The sequence below is a fragment of the Leptosomus discolor genome, chromosome 8 (assembly GCF_034619465.1).
Source record: "Leptosomus discolor isolate bLepDis1 chromosome 8, bLepDis1.hap2, whole genome shotgun sequence".
NCBI classification, from domain to species: domain Eukaryota; kingdom Metazoa; phylum Chordata; class Aves; order Leptosomiformes; family Leptosomidae; genus Leptosomus; species Leptosomus discolor.
In genome coordinates, this window is record NC_141398.1 from 5,561,008 (window position 1) to 5,581,971 (window position 20,964).

General features: G+C 41.6%; 1 protein-coding gene across 1 annotated transcript in view; it reads right to left on the reverse strand.

Annotated features, from left to right (window-relative positions):
* The window catches only part of TMEFF1 (transmembrane protein with EGF like and two follistatin like domains 1), a 124,569-nt gene that overhangs the window by 47,492 nt on the left and 56,113 nt on the right, over window positions 1–20,964 (reverse strand). The window contains exons 3-4 of the mRNA XM_086469292.1: window positions 6,969–7,078; window positions 2,311–2,440 (exon numbers count right to left, since the gene is read on the reverse strand). Coding sequence (XP_086325418.1) covers window positions 2,311–2,440; window positions 6,969–7,078 — 240 coding nt within the window. The remainder of the gene's footprint in view (window positions 1–2,310; window positions 2,441–6,968; window positions 7,079–20,964) is intronic.

The following is a 20,964-nucleotide window of genomic DNA, read 5'->3' on the forward strand; positions in this document are numbered from 1 at the left end:
CATCAATGCCTAGCAAACGGGAAGTATTTCATTCTTATATGAGATTCAGAAGTCTGATGAACTTTAAATATTAAATAGTTGTTACAACACTATGGGGGTATTTCATCCTATTGTCTCAGGTGCCTCCCACCAGGATGAAGCTTTGCTTTGAAAAACCAAAACTCTGACAGGAAACCAGCAAATCTATACTTAGTTCCCAATGATGTCCAAGAACAAAGCATTTTCAAAGCAAATTCAGAGGCACTCAGTGAAAATTAACGGGGGTCTATAAAGGATTTTTTAATTTAGGCATTTGATTGTCCCTACATATATGTGTTACAGATCAAGAGTAAAATATATTGACTTCTCGATGACCTATGATCCCAGGCAGGGCATGGAGAAGTTCCAGATGATGGCTTTCATCATCCAATAACCTCACGCCAACTGGAGCGTGTCAGACACTCGGGGAGCAGCAGGTACCGTTCTGGTAGAGCTCCGCTGAAGCACTTTAAACTGCACCAGTGTAAATGCGCTATGAAGCCTGAATCGCACCCTCGGTTTCGGAAACACGTTCTCAGTATTTTCTGGTCAATTGTGCCTCAATTGTGTCTTGATCTATTACACTAAGTGCCAAAAATTATGCTGTGTTTCCTGGGGTTTATGTAGGACTTTAAGAAAAGGAGAGGAAGGTTAAAAAAAATAATCCCAGACTAGCTAAGTAATGTAGTAATTAGCTGCCAGCAACCTGAGTCTGAGAAGAATCAATTTTTCATTTCAAAATGTCTTTTTCTTAGCAAGGTAGAACACATATAAAAATAAACACTTTTGCTTTTTGTTCCCAAAACATTATCCTAGTATTTCAGTTTGGTGAGGGAAAGAAACTTTCATGCTGTGAGTCTGTTTCTTAATATACTTTGGGCATGAAATTAAATTTAAAAAAAATTACTTCTACATCCTCAGTTCAAACCTTCATAAATCTTGGGTTCTGTTATAGGAATATGTGAGTGCTTCAAAACCATAATGCATTTTTTTTTTATCCTATTTCTGCAGCATCTGGTGATAATTTACAGGTGGGAAATTGGGAAAGAAGGTAGATTCAGTCATTTGCCCGAGGTATGCTTGAATCATATGGCTCAGCTGGGCACAAAATGCAGGTTTCCTTCAGTATTGGGAAAAAACATCAGAGATTGGTTTTGGACCTTAGCAAACAACCCCATAGGTCTATGCTGCCATCCAAGGCATTACAGCAGCTTGAGTGAAGCACAGCCACGCTGCATTTAAATGAGGTAGCTCTGGGACTGGCAGCAGCAGGGACCTGGCCTAGGCACACCACCCATATATTTACCCTAACGTCCAGATAGGATGTTGCAGCTACCTGTGTGTTCCAGGCTGCTACCTCTAAACTGTCACCAATCACTAGACTAGACGAGCCAACACAAAGCTAGCCAGGTGTGTGCACCTGACCCATGGCCACGCTTTTGGCTGCCACATAGGTATAACCTTGCCTAGGTTAATCCGTGTAACTACCATGTATCAAAAAATGAGGGATGTCCCACAACTTATTTTTTTTTCTGTGTTATTTATGTACCAAAGAATGCAGTTGTTGACGCTACCGAGTCATTTAATTGTGAGAAAGCCAGCCACGTGTCTGGTCTCACCAGTTTTGATTCTCTCCAGAGGTTCAGAAGACCTCTGGTGGCTAAAGCTTCTGTGTCCAAGAGCATGTTGTAATATTCGAGACAGTGAAAGCCTGTTCTATGTATTTTAAGCATGTGGAAATTCTGTGGTTTGAGTGTGTGGAAAACTAGAAAAGGCCAGTCCATTAGAAATGTGAGGGACAGTGACTTTGTAAGAGTTATGCATACCTTCAAGGTAATGACCCAAAGTGACATTAGCCAAAGGTGATGCCTTGGATACAGGCAGAGTGGCAGTCAGGATGGTCAGTGTCACTTGCTGGATGTCACGCTAATTCTGTACATCCAAAAAATGTGTCCTAAAGAAATTACTAATTTGGAGTCTGCTCCAAATTTGTTGTAAGCCTTTGGTTGAGTATCAAGGCTCCTTGTACATACAACAGAAGCATTCACAAATTATTTTCTCAGATAAAGTATTTTTACTTTTAATGTTTATTTATTAACCTGTTATCATATCAGAAGATAAATCAGATTTCTTCACTGCAAAAATATCCCACCGCTAAAGAGGACCTGGGTTTTCCACATTATTTCATTCAATGAAAAGCATGAAAATTAAAATCTCTGGAATTAAGGGCAATACTAAGGAGCTAACCATATAACGTCATTCATTAGTGACACAAAGCGATGTTTTACATACCAGAATAACAAGGTCCTCTTGACACCACTGTTATCTCTTTCTGATGCTTGCAAGAAGCTCTCCTGAGGAAGCATTCGTTTTGGTAAGTGTCTCCGTTTGATCCACAAACAGGAATATAGTTTGTGTGACACTGAAAAAGAAATCGTAAAGTAACTCAGTCGTGCAAAATCATGTGATTAATCTCAACTGTATATTGATATACAGGAAGATAGTTGTGTAAATATGAATCATTATCAGTAACTTATAACCCTGTTCGCTAAAGGATGATTTAAAATACATTAGCTTCTCAGTATCACTGCATGTATTCCTTTTGGATCACTGAAACAGTAGTCCAACTCCGTATGGGCTGAACAGAGGAATTCAGCAGGAAAGATTAAAAGAACAGAATAACCATAGTGGGACTCAGTAATGGCTAGAGGGAATATGACAAGCATCTAGAAGTATTTGAAGGATAAACAATGAGGAAGGAGAAATGTCTTCAAGATAATACAAGAATGTAAGAAGACTAGGCACAGGGGGATGAAACCGAGCAAAGGATAATTTGAGGTGAACAGTGCTTAAGGGGAGATTTGCTGATCTTTCTGATCATAGAATGATCTTTCAAGGGAGATGGAAAACAATCACCATCTCCATTAAATTCATGAGCATCATGAGTCTGTTTTACTTGGTCAACAACTATAATAATACTTTTGTATTACTATACTGAAAAAATTTAAGCTCAAAGTCAGTAGCATTGGTATACTTAATAAAAAGAAAGAAAGGAAGAAAATTATCATTCAGAATGGCTTTGGCAGGACCAGCCTGCATTTTGCTACTTTCTTACATTCCAAGAAAGATAGATTATATACCCCTTGTACATATAACGTGAATTAAAATGCTGGGAAACACCCTGAGACCACCACCACCTGCGAGTGCTGCACTGCTCCCTGCTGAACTGCAGCTCCAAACCCCACTTCACTGTGTGGAAAAGGGGACCTTGCCCTGTTTGGGGCTACAATGGTAACTGTGATTCCAGACACCTTTGGCATCTTTAAAACCCCAAGGCAAAAACCCGAACAACCAGAAGCGATGAACCAATACACAGACTAGCCACCAAATTTCTTAACCATATAAAGTGTACAATTAAACCAGTACAGTTCAACCAGTGAGAGTTCACACAGAAAGGGCAACATTAGTTAAGCTAAACTGCCTCAAAAGGACACGAGTTTCTCCTCCAAATTCCAAATGACAGCCTCTGCCACAACAATTTCTTTGTGTTTTGGCATACACAAACCTCAAAACACTCCATTTTTAAAACGTAATTTTGAAGGGAATTATCCTCCCTCCTTTGTCATCCTGCCATAGATGACCAACTGAGAATGAACTAAGCATGCACGAACAGAAATAAATCATGCTGCCAGCTCTGAAAATGATTTCTAACAGTTTTGTAATGCTTTCCCATAGCGAGTAGCTCTCAGACATTCAACCACAGCCATCAGTCCTGTCATGTCTCATACTGGACAGTCACTTCTGGGGAATAATTAAACAGGAGACTCTTGAGGGGGACAATACTTTCCAATAGATAATTCTCAATTCAATCTTAAAGTTGCTGTGTGATGTTCTAAAGTTGCAGGTCTCTGTCCTGAGGACAGAAAACGAGAGGCAAAGTGATTCCTTTTTTACAGTTTGGTAAGCCTTTAGCGATTTGGTACAGTGCAGCCAAAGGTTCTCATGCAAATGTCCTTTAGGAGTAGAGTTGTCTTCTTATAAGGAAATCCCCAAACAGCTCAAATGACCAAAAGGGAAAGTATCTCTTCATGGACGGGATCTGCTCTGCACAGCGTCCCATGGGAAAATTGACCCGGGATCTATCCAATGCTGCATGATTGAGGAGTACCCTGCATCTGAAGGGATGTAAGGTTTACTCACTATCTATATGCTTTTTCCTGTTCTGTCTTATTAAGCCATTTGTTGTTGACCCTTTCTTAATGAGATTGAAAAAGAGCTCCACATTGGCGCTCTCTCCCCTCCCCTCCCCCTGCCAGTCCATAACACACTCCTTAGGTGTCGATTAGTTCTTAATTTAGGTTTTGCAAAACATCATCCAAATTACAGCAAAAGGCCTTTCCAAAAGTTTGATGAACATGTGCTACCCCCTACTTCCATTATAATAAAAGGGGAGTTATCCTTCTTTCCGACTAGGCCTGCAGAAAGTCAGGGTATCATCAAGGTCACAGCAAGGAGAACACAACTGAATCCTTCAGCACCTCTCCTATGGTCTAATTTGTGAATCTGGTCTTGGGGAATCAAACTTTGGTGTCCCGCTTTATGACTTGGCAAGACAGGAAAGCCTACAAGGTGTTCAGAGAGATGGCAGCCCGCAGAGCTCCTGCTGCTATGACATTAGAGCTGTTTCGGTGACAACGCTGGCATTTGGCAACCGGTCATCTCCAAAGGGGATCCTAGGAGGAAAAACTACGACTCATTAATATTTAAAGTTTTAGAAGACCAAACAGTTGAGAGATGCTGCCAGGCCAGGAGGGGTGGCAGATAAGGAGGAAGAGGAAGGAGTGGTGATGCCTGGAAAGAAATCTATGCATTTTCCTGCATCTGAGGGACGGTTTGTGCCAGCCTTGGCCTTAGTTCGGGGGCAGCTGTGAATAGCAATGCCCTTCTTCCCCAAAATACCCCGCTGTCAGGCAGCCAGGGCTGTAGCCTCACCCCCAGCAGCAGGATAATCCTCACCCCACCAGCACCCAGCCCCGAGACCGTTTTAATTCAGCAACTCTCTCGCTGGAACGCTTTTTTCTAAAAAATGCAGTTTTAAGAGCGTAAGAAATGCCTTGCCAGATGGGAGCAGCGCTGCATTTATCCACGTGCTGTGTCCCAGATGTGGGGAATAGGAAAGGGACTTCAGGGAGAACAGCCTGATAACCCCACTCTTCCTCTCTCAGCACGTGTTCAGCTGAACCACTGTACAGAAACGGGTCCAATTCCTTTTCAAAGCATCGCAATGTCAGAAAAAAATAATCAGCTAGCTATCAGATAGTCTTGCACATGAAGAACCTAATAGTTTGGGCTGAGGTGTTGTTGCTTGGGATATTTTGGTGCTGCTAGTTACAGATGAATAATTAAGGTTGAGAGTTAGAGGAAGAATTCAACCTGCCATGTCTGAAAATTACGATACCTTCTCCTCATCCTCAGGCTTCTTTCTGTAGAGTATAGGACAAATTTTTCAAGAAGTACAAGTAACTTATAAGTAGCTTAAAAATAATACTGGTTTTAAAAATTGGCTTTTCAAGACAAAGGAGCAGCTTATCACATGGGCTAGTTCCTTTTTAAGTCTTCATGACCAGGATATTAGGAAGTCATAAAGTTTACCACCTGCAGAAAATAAATGAAATCTTTGCTTAGGTAGGATTGAATTTCTTTTCCTTTTTTTTTTTTAATCATTACTGGGGGCTTATCTTATTATTTTTCATAAATAAAAGTTAGACAGAGTGAAGGGTGATGAATAAACCTCTTTTAAGAATTTTTTCTCCCTTTCTTAGGCAGTCAGATCCCATTGTTCTTATGGGACATAAGCCGCAGGATGCCCCCAGCATAGGTACCCACCTGAACAACACCACATCAAAAGCCAGCTCTGAAACAGAGGAATCCAATGCCAGTGTAAGATCACATACACACTGCTGCTATTCTGGTTCCCCTTGATTTATTATTTATTAGAAACAGAACACAGGATTGGTTTTAAAACACCAAAAGACAGGCCACTCCAGAGTCGGTTGATAACACTGCCACCTCTTCCAGTTTTACTGGGAGTCTCGTAATACTTGATACATTAGTCCTGGCTATAAATTTTAAATAGAAAGAACCTCAGTATTCTCTTTTCTTTGAAAAGCCAGGGGTGAGAGGGGAGGAAGGATTGCCATGATAGTTATAAACACTGTAAACTAAAGGCCCAAAAACCAACAAAGCAAACTGAATTTGCTATTTATTACTTTTTAAAAGTTCAGAGGATATTTTTAATCAAATTTACTTTTTTTTTTTCCCTCGAGTCAGACTAATTCACTGTTTTCTTTCAAAAACTTTATGATCACTGGTGATCCTGTTAATATCTGATTTTCAAAATTCCTTAACATCTCCCAGGGTCTAATGTACCACATCTGGCCACCAGCAGAGCAGGGAAGAAGCCTCCAGATACCGAGTATTAGAGCAAGTAATCCGTAATAAGTACTGCATTTAAATTATAAAGCTTCATCTGGTGTTGTGTGAGCTGCTCCATGTCACCTCCCCTCCCAGCTCTCGGGGAAGGATGAGGCCAGGTGGGGGGCAGAGAGCGGGTGTCACCCCGTGCCTGCTCATGCCAGTCACGGGGGCCGTGGGTGCCCAGCACGTGGCAGCTCTCCGCTCTTCCCCACATCGCTCTGTGCTGATGGCTGACTTACCAAAACCGTGCGGGGAGCTAACGTGATGCTCCGCTCTCCACTTGCTCCCTGAGCACACCCCGGTGAAGTTTGGGCACGTACCATCCCAATCAGTGCCGTTAAAAAAAGGAGCTTATAGTTGGACTATACAAGCCTGTTGATGAGCGGAATTTTTAAAGCAGTGATTCTACAAATACTTCAACACACCTGAAAGATTGGTCAGAAATGGCAAACAAAAAGGTGAGCAGCCCTTACCTGGAACTGACACGCACATTTCAAGCCATCGCCCTCTTCCTTGCACACTCCTCCGTATTTACACGACGATTCATCACACACTCTTACATCGGAGTCCCTTACATTTAACTCTGGAAAAAAAAAAATAGAAAAAGGAGATAGAAAAGAAGTTGTAAGATGAGTAATTTTGGGAACTGCCTTGTCCTTAAACCCACTGAGCCCCCTTGCTGTCTTCCTCCCGTACATTAATCAAAGGAAAAATCCCAGAGCTATTCCCCAGGCTGCCCTGCATTGCCTCCGTCCTGCTCTCCAGGGGTAGCTTTGTCTGGTTGGCACAGGGGCTGTGCCTAAACGCTGTTTCACCACACAAACAGATACAAGAGCAGGCACGTGTTTACACTGCCCAAATTCCCTTCCATGTCCCCCATGCCAGGGGTACCCCCAGTACAAAAGCTTCCTCTGTAGAAGTCGCATCTAGCAGGAGTCAGGACCTTTACAAGACATAGCCCATGTTTCTCACCTGCCACCTCTTTTTTTGGCCTTACTCGCCACAAAGATCCTGAAGAAGAAGAAAAGCTAAAACATCAGAATTTCTCTGCCTGGTTTTCCAGTCTCCAGCTTGCCCACACTCTTATCCTTCAGACTAAAAATAAACCAAAGTGTGTTTAAACTATGATAATTTGCTTGCACTGTAGGAGCCAGAGTAATGAACCAGAGCCCTGTCTTAGCTGCTGCATAAAAATATGTAGCACGAACGCCTCTCCTGCCTCAGTATGCTTGCAGCAGAGGTACAGCTGGCAAGAGGGAAACCAAAAGTCTGTACACATCAACTGCACAGGCACTAGCTCCAGCACAAAGGCTGCTTAAATGGCTGCAAGCTTTTTTGGGCAATACATCTAAGGGTAGTTTTACAGGAGAATAAATGTATCCTTTTGAAAATAAGTGTTTGATTTGAACTATATAAAGGAGAGAGCGCAACAGAAGGCACCGGTGGGATAATGGAAGTGGTCAGTGTTAGCCTAAACGTGACCTCGCCAGGCTGTGTGGGAACAGTACTGTTACTATCGATTGCAATGAAAAGGTGAAAATAACACCATGGGCTCTGGAAAAATCCCCTGCCACTGTTTAAGGCTGCACTGGTAGCAGAAGATACCTTTTGAATCTGTCTGTGCTTCGGCTCGAGTCAGAAACCTCCAGGACTCTACAGCAATATGACCCAATACAGAGAGGCATTGACAGCGGTGTGATTTAAAATAATGTCTGTGACTTTTAATAAGCAAGCCCTATCCAGATAACTGGCTTAAAGAAAGCACTAAATACCAGCCATTCAGAATTGGGGAAAGGTAGGTCAAAAGCAGAAGAAAATAATGCTGGCTGCCACTTGCAGTCTTAAATAGGCAGTCACCCTCCCGCTCACAGCAGCGTCAGCACTTCGGGGTGACAGTGACAGACAGACTGGAAAACTGCTCCTGTGGGTTTACGTAACATTGTACACCCACACACACAGTTAATATAAATAAATATAATTATATAATCATTTGTGTACTAAATTAACGCTATGTGTCATTACTTCTGTATTTAATATAGGATAACTATGTATTTTTTCATAATACTAGTTACAGGATTACAGCTCAACAGAAGGTCCACATATTTTGTTAACTGTGATGAAAAAAATACTGATTTTCTTTTTCCCCTATATGTCCATCTTTTCCAAAGTCACAAATGAGGAGGGTAATCTGTGTAACACCGGGTAGTTAGGTATCCTGGTTGCCATCACAACCCCATGCACGTGTAATTTAATGTTATTCTTAATGTTGCCATTTATCAAGCACGACTGCTGCGTTGTAGGGACCGAGTTAATGTGACAGAACACTGCAGCTTTTCAATTTAGTGTGTTCATAACTCACTCCTGAAGGAAATGTGCCTTTCTTTCTCCTCGTGAAGATCTGCTCCGCGAAGACAAACAAACTATCAAGAAGAATTAAGGGGAAATGATTGTCATATCTGAAAGAAGGATCCTCCTTTAGGTGATATCACATTTGAGAAAATGCAATTTATAAAAGGGAGTAACCAGACAAATTACAGCGCGAAGAGCTTTCAAAAACCTGTTTTCATCAGCTCAGGAAACAAAAGATGTGGGTCCCCCTTTCAGGGAGGGTAGCGTTAGAACGAGGGAAAACAGTTTCAAACTGAAAGAAGGGAGATTTAGATGAGATATTAGGAAGAATTTCTTCACCACGAGGGTGGTGAGGCGCTGGCACAGGCTGCCCAGAGGAGCTGTGGCTGCCCCCTCCCTGGCCGTGCTCAAGGCCAGGCTGGATGGGGCTGGGAGCAACCTGGTCTGGTGGGAGGTGTCCCTGCCCAGGGCAGGGGGTTGGGACTGGGTGGTCTTTAAGGTCCCTCCCAACCCAAACCGTTCTGTGAGTCTATCATTCTATGATTCTCAACTCTCAGCTGAGCTTACTGGACCCAGTGCCTCGCAGCACCCTACCTGTTACTCCCAACAAGCAGAAGAAACCTCAGCAGCTGCAACTCCTGCTTGAGATCCTGAGGGTCTACATGACACCCAGCTGCCCAAGCAGCTTAGTGCAGACTTTCCACCGACCTCTGTGTCCCCCAGGGTGAAGAGGGCACATGGCTGCCTGGGAAGAAGCCTCTTTGCCATGGGGTAGGGGGGCAAGGGACCTCACTTTTCTGCATGGGAGAGGGGGGGGAACGAGCCTCTGACATGCACCCGATTACATCTGGTGGAATCACAAGTACTAGGGAGTGTGGTGGCCATAATGACTTCCACATCTACAGCATTGCGTTCAAAAATGGATAAATGAGGATGGATATTAATAGATCGATGTGAAGAGGAACTGTAGATTTCTCTCGCATGTTAGAAATATGCTCTCTCTTCAGTGGATTCCCTATAGAGGGAGAATTAAAATGGAGGTTCTGCAATTATTTCCAGAAGAATGGACTCATTATCATCATATATGAGAACAGACCTATGAAAGGAGGAAGAACATGTAGCAAATGGTTTAGGGTAATTTCTTATATGTTTCTTTAATGCCTATCGCAACTCATTTCCTAGACTTTTAACAGGTATAAATAAGAGAAAGCCTCAGTGTGATTCATTACGTACAGCAAGAAGATGGTAAGTAGTAATCCATCAACTCCCAGGAGAAAATATAATTAGCACAATTAAATCAGGCTTCCAAATTTATGATAAAATTAATCCCCAAAGACCTGAAATGAGGTATTAAAAATTATTTGCTAGTCTCTGTTCAGCCAGTACGCTTCCTGGTGGTGTGAGGGCTGACTGGCACAGAGCAGCTTGCAGGAATTTGGCTGCAAAGACCCACATCAAGGTCTTTTGAGTTTTTTTTTTCCCCCTCTATTGAAATGAATTCATCTTGTGATAATTTAATGCATCACTAAAAATGAGGAAAGTCTTGTCCATTTTGACTCCTTTCAGAGATTTTTGAAGTACAGCTCAATACAAGTAGCTGGAGATTGGCTTTTTGCCTGTGACCTCAAAACGCATTGCTCTGAGGTGTGAACCTCTCATTATAAGCTAAATTACCTGTGTCAAAATGCTGAACCTGAAGATGAAATCAAATTTATAGGTTTAAGTACATCAAACACATTGCTTCCACCTGGATACCTCGAGAAAAAAATAAAGTCTAAGATGGGCAAATCCAGTAACTTTGTGAGCAATTTGTTTTTTTCAAAACTCATGTTTCTCCTGGGGTTGGCACTATATATAGTGATGATGAATGGACATAAGGAACCAAAAAGATACCTTTCCCACATGGGCATGAGCAGGTGGACATAGTGCTGCCAGCTTTAGCCCTCTTGAATATTTCAGCTGTGCCTGCCTGCCTTCTGTTCCCTACGGGTAAGACCCCAAGCAGGGGCGGTGCCAGTACCCCTCACCCCCTTTTCCTCTTCACCTATGGGTTTGGTACAAGAGAGGGAGCAGCTTGCACCATTCTCACTAGAAGGAAAAGGCAAGGCAGGGTGAGGCATCTCACTGCTGGTTTTTTGTCCTCCAAACAGCTTGTTCTTTGTGAAGCCAAGCTTTAAATTGGGATGTACAACCTCTTGTGCAGGTCATATAGACATACACACACAGAAAGTTCATAAATGGTCTGTTCCACCATAAGCTAAAAGAATCCCCGAAGTTGTAAGAACAGATGAAGTGGGTCAACATCAGCTTGGGAAAGGGCTCAGAGGAGAAATGATCTTGGGTGAGGGTATGTTAGAGCCCACAAAGTATACTGGAGATAGTGACATTGTGACTGGATGAGTTCTCAGGACCACAGAAGAGAGTCAAAATCCATTGAGCAGAAAATCTGTAGCCTACACAATTTTTGGAGCCAGCCTTATGACTCTGGTTTGGCTTTGGCAAATCGTTCTGGTTTTGGCAAATTATTTAGGAATGATTGGAGAACTTCATGGGGAAAAATAAAAAAACTTAAAAGAAAATCTTTCCCTTAAGGATGATAAAGCTGAGGTGCTCACGTGACAAGCACAGTAATAACCCATGTGTTAACTCTAACTCTTGAATAAAACTTCACCTGCCAGTCACGCCCTTTGCCCCACAACAGAGATGCTACCCAGAGACAGGCCTGTGACCCAGTTGTTCCCAAACACAGCGTGCCCACTTGAACCACAAAGGTGAGTTTGAGTGGCACCACCGGTAAAGAAAATCACTGCAAAAAAGATTCTCCAGAGAATATTTTGGATGCCCCCTGGGATACATCTCCTCACCTCCAGCTGCCAGCTCAGAACAAAACAGCACAGCTCTCCTGTAGATCCTACCAGTCCCATGCAGACATACGAGCACCCCAGCTGGTGCTGCCTTAAGTCATTTTAGATTTCCATCACCTCCAGTGACTTTGACATCGGCTCAGACACTTAGCTCGCACGTACACATCTATACACAAATATTGATGTTTAGGTGTCTTAATCCTCAAGCTTGTCCCCATCCCGTTGCTCTTTCAAAGTGCAGCCATTCCTGCAGTAAGTCATGCAATTGCTTACAGAGCTGTTACGCACAGGCTGTGGTCAGGAGGCATCATTTTGGGAGCTCCCACACGCGATCCAGTTGTTCTGACACTGGCAATACGTGTCTGAAGTGAGGCAGCAAGTTATTCCAAATTTCATCCGCTGGGTACAAATCTCACAGATAAATGCAAGCTGCAGCCGTGTACAACAGAACTTGTTTATTTTATTGCAGGTCTTCAATTCCCCACTGGTTCCTGCTACTCTAGTTTCCCTCCTAAGCCAATCTTTCCTTACAGCTGATCCACTACCCTTTCTTTGCTCCCTTCAAAAGATCAGAGCGCCAAGAAACATGCTTCTGCTTTGAAGATTGAATCAAGAAGAACTGAAGACAAGATTGAAGTGTAAGGGGGAAAAAAAACCAACCAACCAAACAAACTCACTCTGAAGTAGGTGAGTCGATTTACAGAGCCACTGAAGAAGCAATGACCAAGCCTCAGCAGACTCTCAAAAGCAGTGTTCCCCTTACTGGCATTACACTACGCCAGCAGTGAGATTAGCTAAAAATAGCGCTTTTTTCTGGAAATTTCATGGCTTCTTTTAAGATCGTGAAACTATATGTTGGACTTCTAGTTTGTAGAGTAGAAATGTGAAACAGAGACACGGACTCAGGGACACACATACATGTCTCTGTTCTTTGCTGCAGATGGGAAGCCACGGCTCTTTGTGTGGTGAACACAGAAGGGTATTTTTATCTTCTACCAGCTTCATGCACTAGCACTACTCTAACATCTCTTACTGTAATTTCTGTGCTCTGCTTCTGCAGCGAAGAGCAAAAAGTAGGATCCAAACTCACCTAACATATGCCAGATACTGGAGGTGAAGTGTTGTTCCCCCTGCTTTGTGCCTGTGTGGTGAAGATGGTTTATTTTAAAACAAGCCAGCATGTACTGCTCAGACATGTACACAAACAGTTCCGGGAGAAAGGAAGCCCCCAGGCTTTGCATCAATTTCTTTGACACCTGCCACCGATGCCATTTGAAGAAAACAGTATTTACTCCTGCTTTTTTCTTCATCTCATGTTCATAAAACGTTTCACTGAAATACAACTCATCTTAGCAGAAAGCGAGTGGCCACTGCTACCTGTCCCTTGGTTGAAGAGGATCCCTGACTTCAGAGCTGCAACCAAAGGAGAGAGTGTTGTTTCTTGCTTCACTGGCTAGAGCACAAATTATGACCAGAACACGGTGCCTTCAGAAACACAACTCTCCAAAACAACTATGCATCATTGACAAAACCTGAAAATACCATTTATTTGGTAACTAATAAACAATCTCTACATAGGGTTAGCCACATAATTTTGCTGTCCCTATCTGTTTCAGCTATTGTGGATTATGAAAACCATGATAATTTGCATTGTAGAGTTTATGTCTGTAGAATTTCTTCTTAGAAATTGTCTGAGCTTACAGGGGAGGAAAAAGATAGCTGACAAGCCCCTCAGACAAAATTAGTAATTATTTGTCCAAATAAATAATACTTGGTTATGTCAGACAAGTCAGAGCAAGACAGAACGGATCATACCATCTTGTCGATAGGAATAAGTATATTTTTCAGAAGAGAAAACAAACAGTAAGACAAAATATGGGGAAACGATTCAGGGATAAGGAGGATGCCATTCAGACACTGCACATCCCCTTTGAAGATGGCTGTTGTCACTGATTTGAGGTGACATTTTAGCAAGGAACAATTTATAAGAAATTAAGTAATTAGAGAGTGGAAAGAACAAGGAAGAGCTGTTCAAAAAAAGCAATCGGAGAAGAACGGAAAATATGTAACAGGACAATCTAAAACAAATGTAAGGTTTAAATAACTAAAAAAGTTCAAACTCATTTAAATGCCATTTCTGTGATATGGTATCATTTTCTTTCACACTTGCATTAGAAGAAAACAATTCATTGGAACAGCCTAGAGGTTATATGAAAAAACAGAAACCAAAATCATTAAAATGAGTTTACCCTAAAAAAAACCATAGACAACTGTAGTCTAATGGAATTAAGATACTCCCAGACATTTTTTTACTTGGTCAATTAATGGATGCCTTGGGTGGCTGGTGGCAAATCTGCTGTTTTCAAAACAATCTTAAGCAGTATTATAGGACTAGTAAAACTAGTTTTGCAATATTTAAGACTCAATTGTGCAGAAAAAACCCTGTCCTTTGGCTCTTGAGAATGCTGGCAGAGTGAATAAAGCTTGAAATATTTCCCTAAAACTACTTTTACAAGACTGTGTTGATTGCTTAAGTGCTGTCCAATTTACCTCGGATGATTATACTTTTACGTTTCTAGTCACTATAGTCTTCTTTTAAAACAGAGACAAACACAATGCATACGTGCTGCTAAAGTAATTAGTATTCTTGCACACAATAGGAAACCACAGCAAATTTTAACAACTACCACTCACACAGCAAGGTAACAAGATTGGCTTTGAACCTGAGAGTCTCCCACACTGCAATTATTCACATTACCAGTGTGCCTCAGATAACTCTATTCGGTGTGAAAAAAGCAAGGAAAGTGTCATAGTGATGACTGTTTGGATGACAGTTCTGTCAAAATATTGGATTCAACCCATGGTGAATTTCTGTTTCCATCATGAAAAAAATAAATGTATTTGTAGAGGAAGTTGAAGTACTTCTGTTGTATTAAAGGCTCTGGCAATGTTTCAGAAATTATGTATAATCTGTAGGTACATATTTCAGCAAACGGTACAAATCGACTACCTGTGTAATTGGTTGGAGACAGGGAAAGATACAGGGAGCACTTGAAATTACTTTCTCGCTCAAACATTTTTGTATCAAGGTTAGGCGGTACAGCAATCTGGCCTTCAGGACACAGGTCTGGTGTGCTTTTCTGCTAGCAGCTATCCAGGACTCAGACTTCAAAACTTGCTTAGAAAGCAGGATCTGTCTTATTACCAAAAAAATAAAGTATTGAATGTGATTATGCAAGGCTGTTACAAAGAAGTTAGTATGTCGTTGCATATTTTTACATAAAATTAAAATGAAATATTAGAAAAGAAACATGCTCATGTAGCATATTTACAGCAAGATTGATTACAACACGTATCATCAATCTTTAGTTTCTAAGGCTGTGCAAGAGCAGTGACTCTCCAAGCACATCTTCACTGGTTTCTTCCAATAACTTTTGCCCTCACTGGGCAATTCCAGCCAAATCGGAGAGCAGCAGAGGCCTGGGACAACAAGCTTCCTACCAGTTCATGAAAAATCAGTGGCTGCTTGGAGAAGAGGGGTCCAGCGTCATCCAAACTGGAGGAGTTCAGGGAGTGTACATCATTACAAGGCTTGTGACAAAAATCAAACACATGCACTGTGTTTCTTTTCACAAACATGCAAACAAGTGGTCATTGACTTTTTCACCCATGGCATTGTTATGGTTCTTGGAAATTTAGATTTGGATTGTGTAAACACATGGACTTTTTAGGATGCTGGGTAACTTGTGCTGCTGAATGCAAATGCCTATACAAACGGATGCGTTCTGGTATGATAACTTTAAAAATAATGCTCTTACACTTCACCAGAGCTTTTCAACTAGCAGGACTCCTATGAAATTTTTCATTTGCATAAATTACACTGTTAATTTCTCACAGTTGTGCAGCATGTGCAGTTACGGTCAGTGGGAAAATGTTATTTGTCCCTGTTCCCTTAATGTCTACTTGCTCTGTCTCTCAGTCTGCAGAGTAGGTGGTCCTGACCCTGCAATCCAAAATGTTTCCAAGTAGCTGACTAAGGGTGTTTATCTCTTCTCTCCCCTAGCCCCCAAACTGCGGAGTTTCACTTGTTTTCTAGCATCATTGCCTGTGTAAGAACAAAGCAGGCAAGAATACTGCTCCCACAGAAGCTATAGCTTTGGCTAATGAAACTTTGTCCTGAAGAAAACTTTCTATGCCAATTACAAACCAAGGTGAACCCTTTAGTCCTGTTCATAAAGTAACTGACAGTTATTTCCCTAAGCCTGTAGAGGAATAACAAGCTGTTCAAACACTCTGAAACAGAGCTCTCGTCTATACTCCTGAAGAACCAGAAGGCTGAAGTAAAGTAAAACGGTGGTAAAAACCAACATCAGAGCAATTAATTAGCTCCCATAAACACTGCAGGGAATTTCTTCTTTGATCTGTAGGTGACACACGTAGCTCAAGTTGAATCTAAGTTGCAAAACAGTATAGGTCAAATTCTGATCTTATTCCTGGCACAAAACTTGAAGGCATCATCTTAGTCTATCTTGCCAGATTAAGAGCTGGAATAAGGGTGTCATGCTTTATTAAGCCTCCAGAATTACAGTATTTGTTTACAGGTGGAGGATGGATGACCAATGGATCTACCTTGCCATGGTGCCAAAAGCCCAGCTCCTTCTGTTTTCTGCTCCTCACTTCAATTTCTTCTGGAGCAGAAGAGAAACAAGCTCTGGTGTGAGCAGCACCCTCTGATGCAAAGGCAGCCTAGCCTTTCTATAACCATCTCAGCCATCTCCCCTCCCTGATCAGTGCTTTCAGAGCTCTGTGCTGCCATCAGAAAGAGGAGCCTTCGCCTCCGTGAGCAATAGTAAGGGAAGCAGTAAAAGGGCTTGATCATGGGAATTTTTTGGCATTGTTGAAACAAAAGCTGAAGTCAGCAAAAGCTGGAGCACATCAGAAGGGTGTCCATTTACCACAAAGCCCATACACATTCTTCACTTCTATGGTCATGTCAACATATGCTTAACTTCAGCCCTCTGGGAGTCCTAATGTGAGGTGAGACTCAGGCTCTGGACATGGTTTTACACTTTCCTCTATGGAAAGTTATGGAAGCTGCTGGGGTTCTTGCTGTTTGGTTTCCTTCATTTTAAAGACATCTTGGGGGACTGAGAAATCAAAGCCAACTATAAACGCTACATTAACCTCACCACTTTCCCTTTCCCTTATTCTTCTTGTGGTTTCAGTGTCAGTGAGATGTTTAAAGGGCAGCTCAGTCTGGATCCTTCAGAGCTCCACAGGCAACTGTAGAGCAGCCTCTCAGGTTGTTAGCTAATAGTCTTAGGGATGTGTTGTCCTTCTGGGAGCCATTTTCTCGTGACTTATTTCAAAAGCTTTAAAATAAATTTTAAAAAACCTTTTTAAAATAAAAAAATCTCCCAAGGATAATGGAAAACACTACACAAAACAGACTGGTTTATCTGCAAAGGTCCATGAAAACCTGCACAGTACTGGCACATTATACAGCACGACACAGGTTATTACACACACTCTGCATATTGCAGAGATTATGATGGCCAAAAATTGCATATTTCATGGAAAACTGAATATTTTTAAAACTCAGAATAAATTAATATATACATACATTCCAAACCCAGTATTTTCAGTAATAATATTTTCAGTGTTCAATACTAGCTGCCACACTACTCCCCTTCCACTTTTCCATTTATCCCAACATTTTTCCTTTAGTTTTCTTCTTCTTCTGTAGTTTTAAGTCTATACGGAATGCAAAGTCCTTTCATTTCTCAGCTACAAAACCACACAAAACAGGTGGCTTTTGGTGAATTTTCTAGAAAAATACTGTTTTCTACAAAATGTTTTTGAGGAACAACTCTACTTGAAAGGGTGTTTTGCCATTTAGCATACATAATCTGAGGCTCCAAGCCTCTAAATGCCTGGGCAGAGACTTAACCTTGAGCATCTGTGCTATCTAAATAAACTAAACGGAACTGATCATGTGTAAGATTAACAATGCCTTTAAGTGCTTGTAGGATCAAGGACACAAGCAATTTTTTGAGTATCTGATTTTTATGCAAATAGTAATTAACTTGACTAGGGCTTCCATCTATTAGAGACAAGTGTGTAGAATTACAGTGTGGAGAAATACTTTAAGGCACCTTTTATTCCTCAGATTTGAAGCTTTCCCTTAAAAGCAGCAGAAAAATCTCATAAAAAGTTGTCAGACAGGGTATTAATCTATTCTTAATTACTCACTCTCCAAGGGGAAAATGCTGCTGTCTGCGAGATGATTTGATAGTGGAAATCTAAAATGTGGCCTCTAAATAGCTTAAGTTTTAAACATTACTCATCACTTCCAGTCATTATCATTAACAGCTATGTGAAATACCACAACACCTAGAGGCTGCAGTGAAGATCAGATCCCCCTTCTGAAAGGCACAGATGAAAACCCATCCATTACTTACAGCATAAGCAGAAAAGTCATACAAATTATGATAAAAATTAGATATTGTCAGTGGATGAGGAAGAAGAGCGTGGAGAGAGAATTTATCCAAGGCTACAACACAAGGCCAAGGCAGGATGCCACAACAGAACTTGTCCCTGTCCAGTTGTTTTGCTGCAAGGTCATCTTTCCTCACTCTCATCACATTCCCTTTAGTAAAAATACCTTCAATAGCACACCTAGAAAATCATTACAATCACCAAAAATGAAGCAGATACAAAAGATTTAGGGAGTACCTGTCGGTCAATTTAAAAAGTGAGAGAAAAACGCATTCTAGCTTGCTAACTGAACTCAATGAATACTAACTAATGCTAACTAAAGAGCTATGTTGATGTATGTACTAATGCAGCTGGAAGGACTCATTTGCTGTATTCAAATAGCTGATAATTGCTGCTCAGAATTCAAACTGTGCCACTGTGATAGAGCTTAATGCAGACAGCACCAGGCAAACCCAGAAACATGTCTCGTAGCCCCACTGGGAAAAACTTGTTTATTCAGAATCACAACTTTGTATGGGGCTGGCTCTTGAGCAGCAACACGTGGTAAGATGGAGGAGCCTGAACATGCTTTTGGGTGTGTTTGCCCTAGGGAAGGTGGGATAGAGAAGGTGGAAGGACGACAAATAAGATGAGAAGTTTGGCTCGAATCAAGCATAGATACCATTTTTCAGAAAGGACACTGTCTTCTCAAGGGTGTGAGGAAGAGGATCTCTGCTCTGCCATTTCTTCCACTGGCAAGCAGCTCTCACCCATGTGGTTCCCCCTGACAGAGCAGTGGTCATCCCTGTGCACTCAACTCCATTTTTTTTAAAATTGAGACACCTCATCTCCCCACCTCTTTCTTTCCAGTAACCTGTATTTTCCAGGAACTGATCCATTCCTTGGATAAACTGTAAGAGAAACCACTCCTGCAAGCCTCAACTATGGCTGCAGCTCAAGGCTGACTAAACATAGGGAGAAACCTGCTGGATCTAGAGTATTTAACAGACATTTTCCAAAAATGCCAGCAAGTCACCTGTCACCTGAAGGTCTTGAGGATAAAGGTTTTGAAAGCAACGCAAGATCTGGAAACCATAAACCTGTCATAAACCTTATTTCTAAGTTTACATTAGTGGAAGAGCCAAACTTACACAGGAATTTCTGAAGAAAAGTAAACTTCAGGTATGTATAACCTCCACGCTGTCGCAAACACAGAGACTACAGATCGAACTTGATGATTCAGACTGGTCACAGGATAGTAAGATCTTCATCCCAGAACTGAATTTCAAATCTAATTCAAGTTAGAAAGATGGGTATCAGGCACTACTATCTGGAAGAGTCAGACTTGTCTTCTCCAGAGAAAGTTAGTCAAGGATTTCCTATGCCACAAGCACCCATTCAGCACTACTTCTGAAAACTATTTTGGCAGCTCTGCAGAGGTGGGCCACTATCTCCAATTGAATACCTAAGCAGACAGAGGAGTTGAACACTAAGCAAGGTGTTTAACATTACAGCCGCCTGTCCACACTAGCATTTTCAATGTTAGTAGAGACTAACAGAGCTGAGACAAAGAAAAAAATTACAGAAAACTGTCTCCTTCAATGATAAGTGTTTTCCGTAACCTCAGTCAAGCTCTTTGTGCAATATCTCCACTGACACTGCTGATCAATTCTTTGTACACAGGATTACTGAAGGGCCTGTGAAAATAAATAACTGGAAACATCTTCCCTCCAATTCCCTAACACTGTTCACAACAGTTTCATATAAACACAACCTTACTTGTAACCAGGTGAGGGAAATCAGCAGGGTCTCATGGCCATCTCTTACATACTATATTCTGCTCCCAGCAGCTGTAAATTCAACCCTTCACTAGGCATTAAATTTACCTCAAGAAATATTTTCTAAGAGAGGTGACAGAGTTATTGCACTGTTGCAGCTGTGGAGACAGATGGCAGTATGCCAAAACTCCAAGAAAATTTTAAATTAGAAATCTGACCATCTGCTCCAGGTGGGAAAAGAGGTTTTCATACCCAGGCTCCTCCCTTAGTTTTGTAATTTTCCTGGTACCAAAATGCATGATGTGGTGTGCAACAGATGCCATACACTTTCCAACCATTTTTTATTTGCAGCTGATAAGCACTGGAGTGTCTTAAATACAGATGAGAATCAGGAATTTATTCTTAAATTGTATTGTGCTCTGCTATTACTCAGCCTATGACAAAGCAGGGTAGTACTTTGCAAAGGTCTCCAGTTACTTTGGGATACTCCCTAGAATAAAATCTGCTTAGGTTGATTTACCTGTTACTTGAAACAGGTTCAACAAGAAGAACATAACATTTTTTATCACTTTCATCCTAACTAGCTCTTCAAGCAACAGCTATAGTTGGTGTATCTTTAAATATCAAGGTGAACTGTTTTACAGCTTCTTTAAGATGTATGAAAAAAAACAGAAGGGGGACTCTCTTCAGATGGGATATCATATTTTTGGTGTTTATACTCACCTACATTTAGCCCATACCTGGGGCTAAACTGTAACAGTCACTCTATCACCCAACAAACCCTCACCAGCCAGGGAGGGGAATCATGAAAAAGGAGAGCAAACCCACAGACAGAAGTGCAACAGACTTAATGAAACACCACCAGAGACGTACAGAGTTATACTCAGCCAAATGAATGTCCAGTCATCACAATCAATCAGAGAGTAGTCCTCAGGAGAAGCCAGAAGAAGAGCAGGAGTAACCCCAGCAGGAACCCCACAGGAGCTCCCCCTCCTTACCAA